Source organism: Equus asinus, chromosome 13, assembly GCF_041296235.1.
Source record: "Equus asinus isolate D_3611 breed Donkey chromosome 13, EquAss-T2T_v2, whole genome shotgun sequence".
In the NCBI taxonomy this organism is placed as follows: domain Eukaryota; kingdom Metazoa; phylum Chordata; class Mammalia; order Perissodactyla; family Equidae; genus Equus; species Equus asinus.
The window spans coordinates 46432819-46453352 of NC_091802.1; the positions used below are offsets into that span (position 1 = coordinate 46432819).

Genomic DNA, 20534 nt, shown 5'->3' on the forward strand with positions numbered 1-20534 from the left:
ATTCTAGGCAAGAATGACCTTCATTTCAGGGAACAAGACAAACAGAAGTAACTTAAGTTTTTAAAAAGAATACCTCCCCAGATCCGCTTATTATGTCCCAGATTTCATTGTTAAATCTTCCTGCCCTCAGGATTTCCTGCTTTAACTCACTTGACCCAAATATAGGCAGAATAGTATGAGGATTGCCAGAGAGTCTTGCCCTAACAGCAGGAAATTTAAAAAACAAATTATTCTAACTTCCTTTTAGAGAAGCCCAAGTGAAAGGGGCAAACGTTAGTAGATGCAGTGGGACCTCTTCCAGTCATACTGGAGAAAATTTGTTGCTGATCGTGATCAAACCTATGGTGTTGTTTTCCTGAGGATGAACAGACTTGAGATCATTTTAGGGATGTTAGTCAGGGTGAGAAATGCCAGCTGCTATGACAAACCTGCAAAATCTCAATGACTTAATAAAGGTTTATTTCTCACTTACTTTGCAATCCAGTACAGATCATTGGGCAGGCTTGCTCCATGTAGTAGTTCTGAAATCGCCTAGGGCCTCAGAATCCTCCACTGGATCCTCTGCATCTGGCCTGCCATCAAGTGAAACAATAGGAAGTGTGGAGAAATGCACAGGGGGTTTGGGGCCAAGCCTGGACATGACATATGACTTCTGCCCAAAATTTAGTCACATGGCCCACTTAACTGTAAAGGAGGGTAGGAAATATAATTTTCCCAAATGCCCAGGAAGAAAATGAGATGGAGATCAATGATCACATTGCTTTATCTCTATCACAGTGTATATTTTAGTAACTTGAATTCAAGAGATTGATTCAAGAAGGCTAATTGAAACGATGTGGGAGGAAAATTACATCCAGGTAAAGCATAAAAGAGAGATATTAAGTAGATTTGTTGCCAGAAACTGCTGAGATAGAGACAATTTAAGTTAACTTGTTCCTACAGGACTAATCTTTGTCCCTATTTTTGGATTGGTTTTGCTGGGCATGGATGTTGTTAGGGCAAGACACCACTCTCATTTGTTAGTACCATAAACCTGGAGGTCACTAACTTACTACTGATGGTACTTTTTAACTGGGCTAATAATTGACATGTTCATATTTCTTTTTCAGGGTTTGAGTAAAAAAGTTGGTGTATCATCCTCAATCCTCCAAGGTCTCTGGATCTCCTATAGCACAGAAGGTCTTTCCATGGCGTTGGCATCTTTACGAAATCTCTACACTCCAAATATAAAGGTAAATGCATATAAATTACAGACAGATTAAAGAATTAACTGAAAAATGAAATTAGAAGGACATTTAAGTGGCTATTTAATTGATTTTTTTCTTACCTTAGACTGTCTCCTATTAGCCTTTTATTGATAATTTAATGTATTTTGTTACAATTTATTCTGTGAATTGAAGACCAAACCTACTGACCTTCTGTAAGCTGACTCTCGTTTATAGGGTCAGTCCTGTTGCGTCCTGAGTACATGGACCTCAGATAGCCTTGTTTTGGTCCGAGCTTTTCTGACTATCAGGCCAGCGTTCAGCATTACAGTAGGGCTGGCTTTTGTTACAGTTTCTGAGCAGTTTATATAAGGGAGACATTGTGCATTCCTTTCCAAAGGCAAAGTACTGAAAAAGGAACAAATAAAGATTATAAAATAAAGCAGTTACTAAATGTTCCTAGATACTATTGTGGGGTCCTTAATAAAGGTACTTAATAAAGGCTGATTAATAGGATGTGACTGATATTTGTCTGAATATTACTTCTATTTATTTACTTATTTCTAGGTCAGCCGACTGCTGATTTTGGGAGGTGCCAACATTAATTACCGGACAGAGGTTTTAAATAATGCTCCAATTCTATGTGTACAGTCTCATCTTGGTTACACAGAAATGGTGGCCCTGCTGTTGGAGTTTGGGGCCAATGTGGACGCATCTTCTGAAAGCGGTCTGACTCCTCTGGGCTATGCCGCAGCGGCAGGCTACCTGAGCATCGTTGTGCTGTTGTGCAAGAAACGAGCCAAGGTAGTGGCTGCCTGACTGCCGGTTTTTTCTTCCCTTTTTCTTTCTTCTGCTGTAGTCTTCCTTATCTGCTGTGTCACCCCACGAGTCTAGGTATTATGGAACAGATCAAAGGGAGTGCTAGCTCTGCATACATCCCAGTGTTTGCCCACTTGCCATTGCCAGTTCCACGCTGCATCTGGACACAGTCCTAAACCTTTGACAGGCACTTAGGAAGCTTCATTTATCAGAAGCCACGAGAAGTCCCTACCTAACAACCAAGAAATCCTCTACTGAGCTCAGAGTGAGGAAGGAGAAGTGGAGGAATAGGGAGACTGTAGTGGGAAGTCTGAACTGAATGGTGCCTGCAGACACTAAGCCTTTCATGTGTAGAGAAGAAAGGTTAGCCATGGAGACAAGAACAGAGCCCAGACTCCCTCATCCTATCCTTGAAGACTCCACCACAGAGGTTGGGGAGAAGATGATTCTCCTTATTTATACTCAGACTGACCAGAGGCAATCAGAAGTGTTTATGTTAGTATATTTTAAATCTCTGAAAACATTTCTAAAAACTGTGTTTGCTTTATAGTATCTCAAGAGCCACTGATATAAAAGAACTCAATTTCAAAATATTGGTGAAAAGAAAAATGCTGGTTTCGGGCCGGCCCCGTGGCACAGTGGTTAAGTTCACACATTCCACTTCTCGGCAGCCTGGGGTTCGCTGGTTCAGATCCCAAGTGTGGACGTGGCACCACTTGGCACGCCATGCTGTGGTAGGCATCCCACGTATAAAGTAGAGGAAGATGGACACGGATGTTAGCTCAGGGCCAGGCTTCCTCAGCAAAAAGAGGAGGACTGGCAGTAGTTAGCTCAAGGCTAATCTTCCTCAAAAAAAAAAAAAAATGCTGGTCTCAAAAATATAGACCTCTGGGAAAAATTGTAGTTTCCTGGTATTTTGTTTCAGTCCTGAAAACAAACTGAGGATTTTGGTGGTTTTGCAGTAAAATATCAGTAAAATGTATGACCTCACTCTGAGGTGTTTGATGTTTTTACCAGTGAGGAAAGTAGGACTCCTGAGATTTTTTTTGGAAACTGGAGCTGAAACTCTCAGTGAAATCCCAAAGCCTTAAATGTTTACTTTGACACAATCATGGTCCGCCTATAATGTCCCAGTCGTTTGAATGAACACCTCTAGAAACAGAATGACAACTGGACCTTATTACTGTTGCTGTAAATTCATATTCTAATTTCCACCGGTCTTTTCTGCTGCTCAGTTATCATTTTATTCATTTCTCATTTTCCCCAGAGCAGATATGTAAATCATTTGTACTCTTCTCAAGAACCTATCAATCCTGTTTTGCCCTCCTACATTACTGAGATTGAGTTCATCTCAATGTACCTTTATATCAGAATTCTCTTAATCTTTTCCTACACTCATCTTTACTTCTGCCTCAAAGAAGGAAGTGTTTACCTTCCTTTCCACAGTAATTGCCTCCACTTATATTTTTATCTCAGTTATGTTGCTCATTCTCTCACTTTTCATTTCATTCTTTTCCTAAATTCACACTACCTTTTTTCTCAATTTCTACAAACCTATGAATCTCTTCTGACCTGAAAGAGAAACTTCCCTCTCTGCCTGCTAACCAGAAGCTATCATCCATCCCCTCTCTTCCCTTCAGAGTCCACCAGATCTGTCCTAAGAGTCATCTCTGCTTCCTTACCTTGCTTCCTTACTCCTCCCTAACCACTTGTAGTCTGGTTCCCATGAGAGAAAGAGGAGGCAAGTCATTAAAATCATAAACTTCGGAATCAAACTAAACTTTTTCAAAGCCCACACTCACACTTACTCTTTATAAGGGCTTGCACAAATCAATTAACCTCTCTGTCTCACTTTTTTCCATCTATAAAAAGGATTATTAGGGTCAGTGTGAGAATTAACAGTGATAAAGCTTTTTTATTTATTTATTTTGTTTTTGGTGAAGAAGATTTGCTCTGAGCTAGCATCTGTGGCCAGTCTTCCTCTTTTTTTGCTTGAGGGAGATTCTCTCTGAGCTAACATTTTTTGCCAATATTCCTCTTTTTTTACTTGAGGAAGATGGTTGCTGGGCTAACATCTGTGCCAGTCTTCCTCTGTTTTATGTGGAATGCTCCACAGCATGGCTTGACAAGCAGTGCTAAGTCCATGCCCAGGATGCGAACCTGTGAACCTGGGCTGCCGAAGCAGAGCACGCTGGACTTAATCACTATGCCACAGGGCCAGCCCCCAATAAAGCCTTTTTTAAAAGGCTTTGTAATTAAGAATTATGTTTTAGGGAGATGTTTGAAACTAGGCAGATATCTTGTTTCTCATGTTTTTGTCCACTAATTTTAGGATTCATCAATGATTCCTGCTGCAATAATTATTGTTATGGTGTTTGCCTAATGGTGATAGCTATTTCTCTCATTCTTTCAACATTTATTAATTATATTCCTAATGTAAGGAAGAGCTGTCCCTTCTCCTCCATGTATTTATTTATTCAATTATTTATTTATAACACCATTTATTTATGGATTCCTAGATATTTATTTTATACTACGATCTATAACCCATTGCAATTATTATTTATTTCGTTGCTCACATTGTCCCAGATTTGGCCACTGGGAGCTCCATCAAGTTGATTCCTGTGTCCTTTCAACTTCCTCTCATTATTTTATGAGCACTTCTCTACTGTCTGGCACTGAAAGATGTTCCAGACTCATCTTTTACTGTTACTCCCCCAGCCCTGGGATCCACCACTTCACCAAGGAGCCAAGATTCCTTTTATTCATCCCCTTAGTTTTTTTTTTCCCCCAGTAATTTTATTGAGATCATAATTGTTTATTTATAACGTTGTGTAATTTGGGGTGTACCTTATTATTTATCAATTTCAGAATAGACTTCTTTGTGCTTACCACCAGTAGTCTAATTTTTGTCCGTCACCATACATGTGTGCCCCTTTACCCCTTTCACCCACCTCCCAACCCCCATCCCCTCTGGTAACCACTAATCTGTTCTCTTTATCCATGTTTTTGTTATCTTCCACATATGAGTAAAATCATGCAATATTTCTCTTTCTCTGTCTGGCTTATTTCACTTAACATCATACCCTCAAGGTCCATCCATGTTGTTGCAAATGGGGCGATTTTGTCTTTTTTATGGCTGAGTAGTATTCCATTGTATATATTTATATACAACATCTTCTTTATTCATTCATCCATAGGAGGGCACATGGGTTGCTTCTACATCTTGGCTATTGTGAATAATGTTGCAGAGGACATAGAGGTGCATAAATCTCTTTGGATCATTGATTTCAAGTTCTTTGGATAAATAGCCAGTAGTAGGATAGCTGGATCATATGATATTTCTAGTTGTAATTTTTTGAGAACTCTCCATACTGTTTTCCATAGTGGCTGCACCAGTTTGCATTTCCATTAGCACTGTATGAGCCTTCCCTTTTCTCCACATCCTCTCCAACATTTGTTGTTTTTGGACTTGGTAATTATAGCCATTCTGACCAGTGTAAGATGATATCTCATTGTAGTTTTGATTTGCATTTCCCCAATAATTAGTGATGTTGAACATCGTTTCATGTATCTGTTGTCCCTCTGTGTTTCTCCTTTGGAATAATGTCTGTTCATATCCTCTGCCCATCTTTTGTTTGGGTTGTGTTTTTGTTGTTGAGTTGTATGAGATCTTTATATATTTTGCAGATCAACCCTTTGTCAGATAAATGATTTGCAAATATTTTCTCCCAGTTGGTGGGTTGTCTTTTCATTTTGTTCATGGTTTCCTATGCTGTGAAGAAGCTTTTTAGTCTGGTGTAGTCCCATTTGTTAACTTTTTCTTTCATTTCCCTTGCCCAAGGAGACATGGTATTTGAAAAGATGCTGCTAAGTACCAGTGTCAAATAGTGTACTGCCTATGTTTTCTTCTAGGAGTTTCATGGTTTCAGGTCTTACATTCAAGTCTTTAATCCATTTTGAGTTAATTTTTGTGTATGATGCAAGATAATGGTCTACTTTTATTTTTTCCCATGTGGCTGTCCAGGTTTCCCCACACCATTTTTTTTTTTTAAAAAAAAGATTAGCCGTGAGCTAACATCTGCTGCCAATCCTCCTCTTTTTGCTGAGGAAGACTGGCCCTGAGCTAACATCCGTGCCTATATTCCTCTACTTTATATGTGGGATGCCTGCCACAGCATGGCTTGCTGAGCATTGCCATGTCCACACCAGGATCCAAACTGGCAAACCCCAGGCCGCTAAAGTGGAATATGTGCACTTAACTGCTGTGCCACTGGGCCAGCCCCCCACACCATTTATTGAAGAGACTTTCCTTTCTCCATTGTATGTTCTTGGCTCCTTCATCGAAGATTAACTGTCCATAGATGTGTGGTTTTATTCCTGGATTGCCGATTCTGTTCCATTGATCTGTGTGTCTGTTTTTGTGCCAATACCATGCTGTTTTGATTACTATGGCTTTGTAGTTTATTTTGAAGTCAGGGATTGTGATGCCTCCAGCGTTTTTGTGTTTTTTTCACTCAGGATTGCTTTGGCTATTTGGAGTCTTTTGTTGTTCCATGTAAATTTTAGGATTCTTTGTTCTATTTCCATGAAGAATGTCATTGGGATTCTAATTGGGATTGCAATTGAATCTGTAAATTGCTTTTGGTAGTATGGACAATTTAACTATATTTATTCTTCCTACCCATGAGCATGGAATATCTTTCCACTTATTTATGTCTTCTTCAATTTCTTTCAATAATGTCTTATAGTTTTCAGTGTACAGGTCTTTCACCTCTTTGGTTAGTTTATTTCTAAATATTTTATTCTTTTTGTTGCGATTATACATGGGATTTTATTCTTGATTTCTCTTTCTGCTAGTTTGTTGTTAGTGTGTAGAAATGTAACTGATTGTTTTTCATTGATTTTTGTACCCTGCAATTTTGCTGTAGTTGTTGATTATTTCTAATAGTTTTCTGATGGATTCTTTGGGGTTTTCTATATACAGAATCATGTCTTCTGCAAACAGCGAGAGTTTCACTTCTTCTTTTGCAATTTGGATTCCTTTTATTTCTTTTTCTTGCCTAATTGCTCTGGCCAAAACCTCCAGTACTGTGTTGAATAGGAGTGACGAGAGTGGGCACCCTTGTCTTGTTCCTGTTCTCAGAGGGATGACTCAGTTTTTCACCATTAAATATGATGTTGACTGTGGGTTTGTCATATATGGCTTTTATTATGTTGAGGTACTTTCCTTCTATACCCATTTTATTGAAAGTTTTTATCATAAATGGATATTAGTTCTTGTCAAATGCTTTCTCTGCACCTCTTGAGGTGATTGTGTGATTCTCATTCCTCATTTTGTTAATGTAGTGTATCACATGGTATAAATGCATCCCTGGTATAAATCCCACTTGATCATGGTGTGTGATCCTTTTAATGTATTGTTGTATTTGGTTTGCCAATATTTTGTTGAGGATTTTTGCATCTATGTTGATCAGCGATATTGGCCTGTAACTTTCCTTCTTAGTGTTGTCCTGGTCTGGCTTTGGTATCAGGGTAATGTTGGCCTTGTAGAATAAGTTAGGAAGTGTTCCCTCTTCTTCAATTTTTTGGAATATTTTGAGAAGGATAGGTATTAAATCTTTGTTTGGTAGAATTCTCCAGAGAAACCATCTTGTCCTGGACTTTTGTTTCTCAGGAGGTTTTTGATTACTCTTTCAATCTCTTTACCTGTGATTGGTCTATTCACATTCTCTATTTCTTCTTGATTCAGTTTTGGGAGGTTGTATGAGTCTGAGAATTTGTCTGTTTCTTCTAGGTTATCTGATTTGTGGGCATATAGTTTTTCATAGTATGCTTTTATAATCCTCTGTATTTCTGCAGTGTCTGTTGTAATTTCTTCTCTTTCATTTCTGATTTTATTTATTTGAGGCTTCTCTCTTTTTTTCTTGGTCAGTCTGGCTAAGGGTTTGTCAATTTTGTTTGTCTTCTAAAAGAACCAGCTCTTGTTTTCGCTAATCCTTTCTACTGTTTATTTTTAGTCTCTATTTCATTTATTTCTGCATTATTTCCCTCCTTCTGCTGACTTCGGGCTTTGTTCTTCTTATTCTAGTTCTCTTCGATGCAGTTTAAGGTTACTTATTTGAGATTTTTCTTGTTTGTTGAGGTGGACCTATACTGCTGTGAATTTCCCTCGTATTATCACTTTTGCTGCATCCCATAAGAGTTGGTATGTTGTATTTTCATTTTCATTTGTCTCTAGGTATTTTTAAATTTCCCCTTTGATTTCTTCATTGATCCAATGGTTGTTCAGTAGCATGTTGTTTAGTCTCCACATGTTTCTGACTTTCCCAGTTTTTTTCTTGTAGTTGATTTCTAGTTTCATAGCATTGTGGTCAGAAAAGATGGTTGAGATTATTTCAGTCTTCTTAAATTTATTGCAGCTTGCCTTGTTTCCCAAGATATGGTCTATCTTTGAGAGTGATCTATGTGCACTTGAGAAGAATGTGTATTCTGCTGTTTTTAGATGGAATGTTCTCTACATATCTATTAAGTCCATCTGATCAAGTGTTTCATTTAAATATACTTGTTGACTTTTTGTCTTGATGATCTGTCCATTGATGTAAGTGGGTTATTGAGGTCTCCTACTATTATTGTTTTGCTATTAATTTCTCCCTTTAGGTCTGTTAATAATTGTTTTATGTACTTTGGTGCCCCTCTGTTGGGTGCATAGATATTAAGAAGTGTTATGTCCTCTTTATGGTATGTCCCTTTTACCATTATATACTGCCCATCTTTGTCTCTCATTGTCTTTTGCAACTTGAAGTCTGCTTTGTCTAAGTAGGCAACACCTGCCTTCTTTTGTTTTCCATTATCTTGGAGTATTGTCTTCCATCCCTTCACCATGAGCCTATGTTTCTCTTTAGAGCTGAGATGTGTTTCCTGGAGGCAACATATTTTTGGGCCTTATTTTTTAACCCATCCAGCTACTCTGTCTTTTTATTAGAGAATTCAATCCATTTACATTTAGAGTGATTATTGATATGAGGGCTTAATACTGCTATTTTATCTCTTGTTTTCTGGTTGTTTGGTTGTTATGTCTAATTATATATGGTTATTATGTTTCCATTGTTTCTCTTCCTTTGTATTTCTGACTGCCATTTCATTTTCTTGGTTTTCTGAGGAGGTTTTCTCAGTTTTCTCTCTTTTTGTGAATTGTGGCTCTGCTCTGATTTTTTGTTTAGTGGTTACCATGAGGTTTGTATAAAAGATCTTGTAGATGAAATAGTCCATTTTCTCATAGCCTCTTATCTCCATCCCTATCTTCTTCCCCTTCTGAGTTATTGCTGTTGCAAATTTTTCTGTTTTTAGTGTTGTGAGTTTGTAACTAAGTTGAAGTGTTTATACTTACTTTTGATGCTCTCTTTCCCTTTATCTTTTAAGTTATAATTGAGTATTTGCCTCCGTGTTCTGATAGCTGCAGTTTTCTGATTTTGTCTATCTCTTTGCTCAAAGTTTTGTAGACCTTTGCCTTTTTGTTTCTAGTGGGAGGGCATCTTTAATTATTTCTTGTAGGCGAGGTCTAGTGCCAATGAACTCCCTCAGCTTCTGCTTATCTGGGAAAGCTTTTATTTCTCCATCATATCTGAAGGAAAGTTTCACTGGATAGAGTATTCTGGGCTAAAAGTTTTTGTCTTTCAATATTTTGACTATATCATCCATTCTCTCCTAGCCTGTAGGGTTTCTGCCAAGAAATCCACTGAAAGCCTAACAAGGTTTCCCTTGTAGGTTATTTTCTTCTGCCTTGCTGCCCTTAATATTTTTTCTTTGTCATTGATTTTTGCCAGTTTTACTATTATATGCCTAGCTTTGATATAATTACACTTTCTATTAGCTTCATGTATTTGTCTGTGTTTTTGTTTGTTTGTTTGTTTTTCAAAGGAAGAACTTAATTTTGTGGGTGTGAAGATTTGCCCTGAGCTAGCTAATATCTGTTGCCAATCCTCCTCTTTTTTTTTTTTTTTTTTTTTTGCTTGAGGAAAATTAGCCCTGAGCAACATCTGTGCCCATCTTCCTGTACTTTGTATGTGGGATGCCTCCACAGCATGGCTGATGAGTAGAGTAGGTCTGCATATGGGATATGAACCCATGAACCCCGGGCTGCCAAAGCAGAGTGTGCAGAACTTTGACAACTTGCCCATGGGGCCAGCCCCAGCTTCATATATTTGTAAATCCCTTTCCTTCCACAGGTTTGGGAAGTTCTCAACTATTATTTCTTTGAACAAGCTCTCTGCTTCTTTCTCCCTCTATTCTCCCTCTGGAATACCTGTAATCCTTACGTTGTTTTTCCTAATTGAGTCAAATATTTCTTGAAGAATTCCTTCTTTTCTTTTTTTTCTAAAGATTTTATTTTTCCCTTTTCTCCCAAAGCCCCCTGGTACGTAGTTGTGTATTTTTAGTTGTGGGTCCTTCTAGTTGTAGCATGTGGGATGCCACCTCAGCCTGGCCTGATGAGCAGTGCCATGTCCACGCCCAGGATTCAAACTGGTGAAACCCTGGGCCGCCGCAGCAGAGCACACGAACTTAACCACTCAGCCACAGGGCCGGCCCCTCCTTCATTTTTTAAAAATCTTAGTTCTGTCTCCACCTGTAGAATTTCTTTATTTTTATCCTCTAAATTACTAGTTCTTTCCTCCATAACATTAGCTCTATTTTTTAATAATTCTAAATTATTTTTTATTTCATTAATTGTGTTTTTCATATCCAGAATTTCTGCTTGATTTTTTTAATAGTTTCAGTCTCTTCAGTGAAGAGATTCATTTTATTCCTGAGCTCACTGAACTGCCTTTCTGTGTTCTTTTGTAAATCATTGAGTTTCTTTATGACAGCTATTTTGAATTCTCTGTCATTTAGATTGTAAATGTCTGTGCCTTCAGGATTGGTTTCTGGAGAATGGTCACTTTCCTTCTAGTCTGGTTTGTTGCTGCAGTTGCTCATGGTGTTTGATGAACTGATCTTTTGTCAGGGCCTTTGTGGTAGTATTAGATCACAGATTCCACCTGCTACCACTAGAGGGAAGCAGAAGAGTTTCTGGTCCCACCCCATCTGCTGGAAGCTGTGGGAGTATTATAGGTGCTTGCACCAGCCTGGGGAGCATTCAGGTGCTTGTGTGGACTGCTTGGTGGTGGGGAGCTTCCTCACCTGGAGGAGCTAGGGCCACTCCTTGGGTCTGCAGGGGCATGGTGGGCTCCCCCACCCCCTGCCCCACAGGGAAAGCCATCACCAGTGGACTAAGGGCTGCCACTGCCTCTTCCTACATTTGCCCTGGCGCATGTTCCCACTTTTGAGGGGTTTGTGCCAGGCTCAAAAGCATCTGTGCAGATGCATGGGGCTACCAGAGGAGGGCAGGGAGTGCTCACCTATCTCCACCACTTCCCGGAGGGTCAGTCAATCCACCCTCAGATCTATAGCTGCATAGTCTCTCAGGTGTCCTGTTGTGCTGTATGGGCTTCCTCCATTGGTTAGTGAATGTCCATTTAGTTGCAGTTCAGAAGGGGGAGAGAGAAAAGGAACAGCTCACTCTGCCATGTTGCTAACATCACCTCATCCTCTTAGTTTTTGAAAATACAGTTCTGATCTTGAAAATTCTCAATGACTCTCCATTACCTACTGATTAAAATTTAGAGCACTTAGCCTGGCATTCAAAAATATCTATGCTCTGGTCTCAAAAGACTCTCTCAACTTTGTAATTTAAACTTCCCGTTCATGTACCCCCGACCCTGACAAAAACTAGAATTAATCATTTCCTATCTCAGTCAGTTGAGATAGACCTTTTCTTAGTCCATTTGGGCTGCTATAACAAAATACCATAGACTGAATGGCTTATAAACACCATTTATTTCTCGCAGTTCTGGAGGATAAGTCCCAAGATCATGACTCCAGCAGATTCGGTGTCTGGTGATAGCTTCCTGGTTCACAGACTGCACCTTCTCCCTTTGTCCTCACATGGTGGAAGGGAGCAAGCAAGGTCTCTGGAGCCTCTACATAAGGACACTAATCCTATTCATGAGGGCAGAGCCCTTATCACTTCCCAAAGGCTCCACCTCATAATACCATCATCTTGGAGGTTAGAATTCCAACATGTAATTTTGGGGGGACATAAACATTCACACTGTAGCAACTTTCCTTCTGAATCCATTCCTGATTCTAGCTGGGAATTCTCTGAAATTTTATTACACTTTTACTTTCTTTATGACATTTATTACATATTCCTTTTTGTTGGACAGATTTTTGTCATATTGGTCACATCTCCCCTACCTTGTTGGAAAATCTTTGAGAGCAGAATCCGTATTTTACTATCTTATTCACCTTTTTATCCTATGTGGTACCTTGCACATAGCAGACATTCAGTAAACATTTGTTGTATGGATGGCTGGGTGGAAATAAAGCTGAAGAGAACAAGATACAGAACTCACATTTCAAGTACTCTAACTACCACTGGAAGGGAACCTGCCTACTTGCCAGAAAAAAACTACTCATCTATTGAGACTTGTAGCTAGGGACCTCATGGTTGGTTGATCTTAATTAGGCTCTTCTTTTGAACTATACTTGTACCCAAGACTGCAGTTGTAAAAACTGCTGTTGAAACTTAGTCTAGCATTAAGCTCCGAGTACCTCTAGCCGTTTGGGCCAGATCTTTGAGATTCTGCCCTCCCATTGGAAGAAAGAAGTGGCCTCTGCCTAAGCTTCCTGGTCAAATGTGTGATTCATGATATGAGATATTTTGCTTCTTTGGAAAACCAAAAAATTGGAGCCTCAAAATGTTTTTCTTCCCTTTCATGATCTCAAAAGACAGTTTTTTGTGCCAACAGAGCCTGCAAGTCTTTCAAATCTTTGTCCGAAAAGAACTATTTGAGGACAAAGGAGAATTACCTCAGAAAAGCAAAGCTGGAGCTGGGAGTTTTGTTTTTTTGCTTATTTTGATATGAAAACAAAAGCCTGACCTTATGAAAAGAGGGGCATCTACCAGAGTTATAGCTCAATGATGATCTAGCCTGAGTAGGAGAATATCTTCTAAATTTTCTCAGAGATGGTTCAAGGAATGGGAAAGGATGAATTTTAGTAGTCCAGACATGTGCAATGGGCTGATGCGACTAGATTGGGAGTACAGCCACAAGTCTTTGTTCACACAGATTTCTCTGTCCCCTCCGCTTAGGTGGATCACTTAGATAAGAATGGGCAGTGTGCTTTGGTCCATGCTGCGCTCCGAGGTCATCTGGAAGTTGTCAAGTTTTTGATTCAGTGTGACTGGACAATGGCTGGTCAGCAGCAAGGAGTGTTTAAGAAGAGTCACGCCATCCAACAGGCCCTCATTGCTGCAGCCTCCATGGGTTACACCGAGGTAAGAAAGCAGGTGATAAGATTTGGGGGTCTTTTTTTCAAGCTATGTGTTGAAGGCCCTAGGAAACTGGGAGAAAAGGGTTGCATTATTGCAAAATTGCCAGCCTAATTAATATGAACTAGCTTTTTGATCCTTGCTCTCAGGAATAGGGAGATTAGACTCACCAAAGCACTTGAATTCTCAAATGCCAAGGTACCTAGAGTTGTGGGCATAGAACATGAGACTTGGAAAGGATCTTGGAAATTATCTAATCCAGTTCCTCCCCACTTTCCACCACTACTTAACAGACAATGACACTAGGCTCAGAGTTATTATTTGTTGACCTGCGTTCACATGGGTAGGCATGTAGAATGGGAAGAGCACAACATCTGGAATCTTAGAAGGACCAGATTTGAGTCCCAGCTTTGCTACTCAGTAGCTATGGACCTTGGGGAATTTACCCAATCTCTCAGAACCTTAGTTTCTCGTCAGTAAAGTAAGGCTAATAAATTCTTTTTTACAAGACTGGTATGAAACGTGCTTTGTAAACTGTTAAACACTATACAAATGGTATTTTTGCTAATTTATTTACTAATGATAGTAATAATATAGTGGCAAAATACATGGATTGGTAGTGTAGTAGGAAATGTTTAACAATCAGCTCTTGGGAAGGGAGTGGAGTAGAGCAGGAATGTATGTGTGTTTGTGTGTGTGTGTGTGTGTGTACCTACATACTTAAATGTATTATAAATTTTACTTTAAGATAATTTTTTTAGTTGTAAAGAACATGTAGCACACAGTTTACAAATAGTAATGAAATATACAATACTCTTAATTGAATGCTTTTGTTGATTTTTGCTAAATTTGTATCCATAGCCAACCTATGATTACAACTCAACCATGATTTGATAAATGGAGTTGCACCCCAATTTGCCCTTTTCCCAATAATTTTGTCATTAAATCTGATGTGTGATCTACTATTAAACTATTTCTCACCTTCATACAAATTATATTCATTAAACTGGAACCTCTTTCAGCTTTAGTACTAAATGAAATTCTGAATTGTAATGTTTGCCAGTTTCCAAGGTGTAAACAGTCTCACCATGGCTGATTTCAAGCTACCAGTGTGACATCACTGAACACAAAGCTGGGAAGAGATGCACACACTAGCACACCATTATGTAGTATTTCCACCATACAGAGACAATAAATATAAAAAACTTAAAGAGCACAAATAATAGTAAAATGTAGTTAAATAACTAGGAAGTTATGAGATTTCATGTTTTTAGCCTTCGTTTTTAACATAACTTATTTGTTATTTAATTTTTAATAAACATCTTTAACAACCGACTTTCAAAATTCCTTAAAACTTATCAATCCGCTTTCATGGGCTGGTACAAGTCAGCTCATCACTGCATTGGATGCCTCAGTGATAGGACTGCACTGTCAACCTACCTGATATGTCACCAAGGGAATAGTTAGTAAAATCGGAATTTTTATTATCTGTGGGAGGCTTTTTAGCTCTCTCTACAGTCAAATTCCTGGAAACAGAGCTGTTACTTTCCTTTGTTGTTAGCAGCTATTCTCCCTTTACTATCCCCAAAACAGTCCTTGTACTTCTGAGAGGATAAAAGAAGATAATTGCTCTACTCTGAAGAAATACAGGCCCTCAGTTTTCTCCATATTTGTTTTTTGGTTTCTGTTTATTGATTTTGTTTTCTCTTTATTTATTGGTAATTTTATCAGGAGGATGAGGGATTGTTTCTTGAACTTAAATATGAGAAATATGTAATTTTAAAAAAATCACATGCTATATAAGTGAATTGTATTCAAGAGAAACATGTAAACTGTACCTAATAGAACAGATGCTCATCATGGCAACTTTGGGTTTCTTTGCTAGGACAGTCAGTTCTGATTCCTTTTGTGTGCAAGAGATTTCATGACACTGATCATCTAAGTATCTTCCAGACCTCATAGGCTGGTGTCAGTAGCATAGTTTTCTACCTGAAGTTTGAGCTGACACAATTTCTTGTTTCAGATTGTCTCCTATCTACTTGATCTTCCAGAAAAAGATGAGGAGGAAGTGGAGAGAGCACAGATCAACAGCTTTGACAGTCTTTGGGGAGAGACAGGTACTTCTCACAGACATTACTCTCTTCTCTCGTGAATGTGTGGAGACACTCTGCATCTCCCACCCTGACTTTTTCTCTGGCGTACCTTTGGCAGTCTCTGCCTTATGGCTTTTGTGTTAAAGTCTGATTCAGCCAAAATAAAAAGTCAAGCAATTTCCTTCTTTCAATCCTCTTGCCCTTTGGATTCTCCAAACCATTAGTACTGGAGTCTCCTTTCAAACAAAACTTTCCCCTGCTCTTGTTTCCAAATATTTTTAAAAGACTGAAAGTTTCCTTACAATGTGCCAAACCAGAGCAGAAAATAGTTGTGGACTTTCTCTTTATGTGATCCTTGTAGCTGTTAGGAATAAATATTTCTCCCATCAAAAGAACTCTTTCCACCTGTAGTTGTGAACCAGGAGGTTAAATTTTTAGCCACACCTCTGGCTTAACCAAGTGTTATTATGGCAGAGTGGTATCTGACATGGTTAAACTGATCCATTATGAGGAAAGTTGCCGTCTGAAATGCAAAATGAAGGTACCACCCTGTAAGGCACAGCCCTGTGCAAGCCCTCTTGGTGTGTAGCAAAATGATTTCTATATTCCTTGGGACTTACTATACAAACAGAGGCTCTTCTTGTGGCCTTTGCAGGAAATTATTATTGTCTTTCCCCTATGTCTAAACTGGAACATCTGGAGAAACATTAGTAACCTTTTATGTATTTTTATGAAACCAGGGCAATGAAAACTATAGAGTCACCACAGATATGTGTCATATTTGCCAGGAGAATTAGACCAAGATTGAGTTGGCCAATTTAGGGAGACTGTTTTACTAAGTTAAAAGGGTATATGTTTTGGTTTAGGGTCAAAGGGTTATTAAAAATAAGAGAAGACACTTGAATTCATTTAAAATTTGTAATTACCTGTTCAATTGTGATGTTTCTACCCATGGCAAAAATCTTAGATAGTTTTCATAGCTTCTTTAACATCACGAAGAATGGTCCCAAGCTCAGGAATTTACTTCTCAAACAATCCCTCCCTCTGTAAGAGCCAAAGGGAGCAGATGCCAGGCAGCTGCAGCTTAAGAGTCCATGAGAGATTAAAAGAAAATGTGCAGCTGGAGACAGCTGCTGTCTCTGGGACCCCACCCTGAGGGAAACCAGAGGACAGACTGAGGGAAAGGGACTGACCAGGACATTACAAGTTCTGGAGTATGCATACTGTGAACTGGAGCTACAGAAGGGACATGTTGCTTCACTGCTCCTATCAGCACAGCCTTCCCCAGCACAGTGTTGCTCTACCTCCCAACAGACTCCTGTCCGCCAGGTCGTGCACATGTAACCACTGGAGAGGGCAAAAAAAAGTAGTGGCCCAGTGGTGATAACGGATAGGAATTACAGGACTAATAGTCATAGTGATGAATATCAAACACATCTAGTGCTGTACTTGAAAGAATTCCTTAAAAATGTTCAAGAAGGTTGTGGACTAAGTGGAAGACTTATTTTTATTGATATGAATTTCTTATTAGAATAAAACTTTATGGCCTCAGGACTTTTAAAATATTTCATGCTTTAAAGTGTGCAATAAAGTTTGTTACGTTAATTCTCTTATATATGTATCATATCTCAAGATTGTAAAAACTCAAAGTTTCATGTCAGTTTGTTTGCAATCAGAATTGTGTTTAACTTGATATTTATATGAAATAATTTCAGCATTATAAACTTGAAATGCTATTTAATTATGAGTTAGAATAAAATTCATTCATAGTATAATTTATAGATCTATAAAAAGTTATTTGACTGGGGCTGGCCCCGTGGCCGAGTGGTTAAGTTCACGCGCTCCGCTGCAGGCGTCCCAGTGTTTCGTTGGTTCGAATCCTGGGCGCGGACATGGCACTGCTCGTCAGACCACGCTGAGGCAGCGTCCCACAAACCACAACTAGAAGAACCCACAACGAGAAATATACAACTATGTACTGGGGGGCTTTGGGGAGAAAAAGGAAAAAATAAAATCTAAAAAAAAAAAAAAAGTTATTTGACTTCAGAAAAACTGGAAAATAATGTCTTTGCTATGTAAAAATGTCCCTACAACTCACCACTAGTATAAAATAGACTATGGGTTGCTTTTCTATTTATAATGGTGGATTTACTAAGTATACATGTTTCTTTCTAACTTATAGCACATAATCATTTAAAATTTATAATGACTCATTGAACTGTCATGTTTCCTCCAATGACAAAATCTTATGTATGTTTCCCTTATATAGTGAATGAAGGTCTATGACTTGCAGGTGGTTAGGGTCTCATAGCTACAACCCTGGCCTAAATTTTTACCTATGGAAAATATGATGGTCATGATGTTTTCAATAATCTGCATCACTTACTATATCAAATCTAAGATACCACTAACTATAAGAAACTATATAACCATTATTTTATGTGCCACTACAAAAAAATCCTCTGCCTATTAAACTGACACAATTCTTTATTATCACATCAATTGTAAGATGCATCCTGATTTCAGAGGTGTTAAAATGTGAAGGAAAAAAGTGTGTCTTAGAATCAATGAAATATCTCTTAGCATATAGTGAAATATGAATTGAGATGTAATTTTTCTCTATCAGATTTTCTAAAAGCAGATCACTAGAATGTCCTAGTTGCCTTTGTCCTCCTTTTGCAGCCTCTTTATCCTTCCAGATAACATCTTCCTACATCCAGCTTTCACCATCTGACTGACCCCTCCTGTCCCACAGGGTTTTCACAGACTTCTTATAGAACAACTCAGAAGAAAAGCAATTAAGGTGACAAGATTGTTCACCACTCCCTCCTCTCCTTTGTCTTATGGGCACAGACCAGAACCAGCATTAAAAGCTTCTATCAGCTCTTACCTGAGCCATTCCATGACCCCAAAGAAGCGAGAGCTCACAAAATAAGCAAGATACCCTTAATTCATGCCCTCATCATCTTTTACCTAGATTATTGCAACTACCTCCCAGCTGATCTTGTCTCTAACCTCACTCTTTTGTGATTCATCTCCCAGACTTCAGCCAAAGTGATTTTTCTGAACCACAATCTGTTCATGTTGCTTTCCTGCTTCATTGACCACCTGTAGCATGAAGTTATTTAATGTATCATAAAAAGACCAGTCCTGATCTCCAGCCTCATCTGTTGCCTGTCGTCTCCAGTAACTCTATAGCAATAAACATGCTGTTTCCCACCTCACTGCCTTTATACATGCTCTTCCTAACTAGCATGCCTCCCCCATGTCCTTACATGCCTGTAAGTCTCCTGTTTTTCCTTCCGCACCTAGCTCAGATTGTCATCTCTTCCTGGAGACCTTCTCAGGCACTTATTCCTCTGTGAAACCCCATACAACTTCCATGGACTTATCGCTGTTATGCTCATCACACTGTATAGTATTGTATTTCTTTATTTGTCTGTTATCCTTACTCAACCATGAGTTCTTGAGAGCAAAGACAGTGTCTGACAAATAGCTCAATAAATGTTTACCTAATTAATGTTGTTTTGGATAGCAGTGCTCAGTTTATGTCTCCCCAACCACCTCCCTCCCATTGGTCTTACGTGACCTGTCTGTACTGTACTCTTTCAAGGTTGAAAATAGATAAGCAAAAGGACCATTTGCTTCGCTGCGTTCTCTTTAGTGTCTGCATTCCATCCAAGCAGACTTTGGCTATTTCCCTAACTCTGAGCTGCATCCTGTCTGCCTCTTCAAACTCTTTAGATGTTTCCCTTTGAAAAAGGACCGTTGATGTCAGATAATCTCATCAGATGCGGACAAGCTAGGGAACAAATTCTGTCACTGGTCTCTCAGGAAGAGATTGGGCTCCAAACTGCTGTGTTTGCTCTAAAAATCAGTTTGTTGTTTTACAGAACTGGCTTTACCTTAATCTTCTTTCTTTCAAAAGGTTTTAACAGTTTTTGATAAGACATACAAGATCCAGCCAAAGCAACTCCTTGCTCTTGGATTTTGGAAAGTACAGATCCCATTTTACATAGTTCTGTAGTTCTAAGATGAAATTGGCCAGCTGTGTTAATGACCATGTCCAGCTATCAGCTGGAGCTTCCTGCCAAATTACGTCATAACCTAAGCAACAGAGATGATAGAAACAAAGAAAAAGGCCAAATGGAACATTCTCTCTCATATAAATGTGTTATCCAGTGGGTTGGAATGGGCCAGCCAGAGCAATACAACTCCAGGTTAGAGTAGACAGTATAAGTTTAACTTTCAAGATCAGCACTGGTTGAGAATTTTCAGCTGTGTGCAATGAACTGGAATCATGGGTTAGAGGCTTGATTCTGAAATACTGTGTGTGTTTTCCAGGGCGCTATAAATTCTTTTGTGAAAAAGAATGTATTTACGCCCCCCTCCCCCTCATACATAGGACATTATCACCTTATCACCTAACAGCTACTTTAAATGGGATCGGAACATGGGAGTTAGATCCAAATCATTTGTTTTATGTATCAACAAGATGATTCTTATGGTTCCTACTGAGCGTCTAACCCAGTCAAATTCTTTTTTTTCCCCAGCTTTACTGAGATATAATTGACATATAACATTGTGTAAGTTCAAGGTGTACAGTGTGATGATTTCCAGCCAAGTTCTTAAGCTACTCTTGTGTTCTGACCCAAGAACTAAAGGGTTTTTTTTTTTTCTGAAATTTTAGAAATATGAACTTGAAAAAGAGGAAAGATAACTTTGATTGAAAGAACAAGAGACAAAGCTTCTTTGTCAAGTAAATAATCATACCCGTCAATACCTGTACTCATCCATTCAGGGCTTGGAAATGACCCTCATCTCAGATAGGACCAAGCCTCTGCACTTCTGTAAGGAATAGGAGAGAAATGCCACTGTTAAGAGTTCAGGGGCTGGCCTGGTGGTATAGTGGTTAGATTTGCGTGCTGTGCTTCAGTGGCCCAGGGTTTGCAGGTTCAGATCCCCCACACGGACCTAGCACCACTCGTCAAGCCACACTGTGGCAGCATCCTGCATAAAATGGAGGGAGATTGGCAACAGATG

The 20534-nt window shown here is 39.0% G+C and overlaps 1 protein-coding gene across 9 annotated transcripts in view; it reads left to right on the top strand.

Moving 5' to 3' along the window:
• TANC2 (tetratricopeptide repeat, ankyrin repeat and coiled-coil containing 2) overlaps nt 1-20534 on the top strand; it is a 389807-nt gene that overhangs the window by 349067 nt on the left and 20206 nt on the right. For all 9 annotated transcript variants that reach the window (XM_044744785.2, XM_044744786.2, XM_044744788.2 and 6 more), the window contains 4 exons: nt 1110-1232; nt 1773-2009; nt 13219-13404; nt 15422-15515. In XM_044744785.2, coding sequence (XP_044600720.1) covers nt 1110-1232; nt 1773-2009; nt 13219-13404; nt 15422-15515 — 640 coding nt within the window. The remainder of the gene's footprint in view (nt 1-1109; nt 1233-1772; nt 2010-13218; nt 13405-15421; nt 15516-20534) is intronic.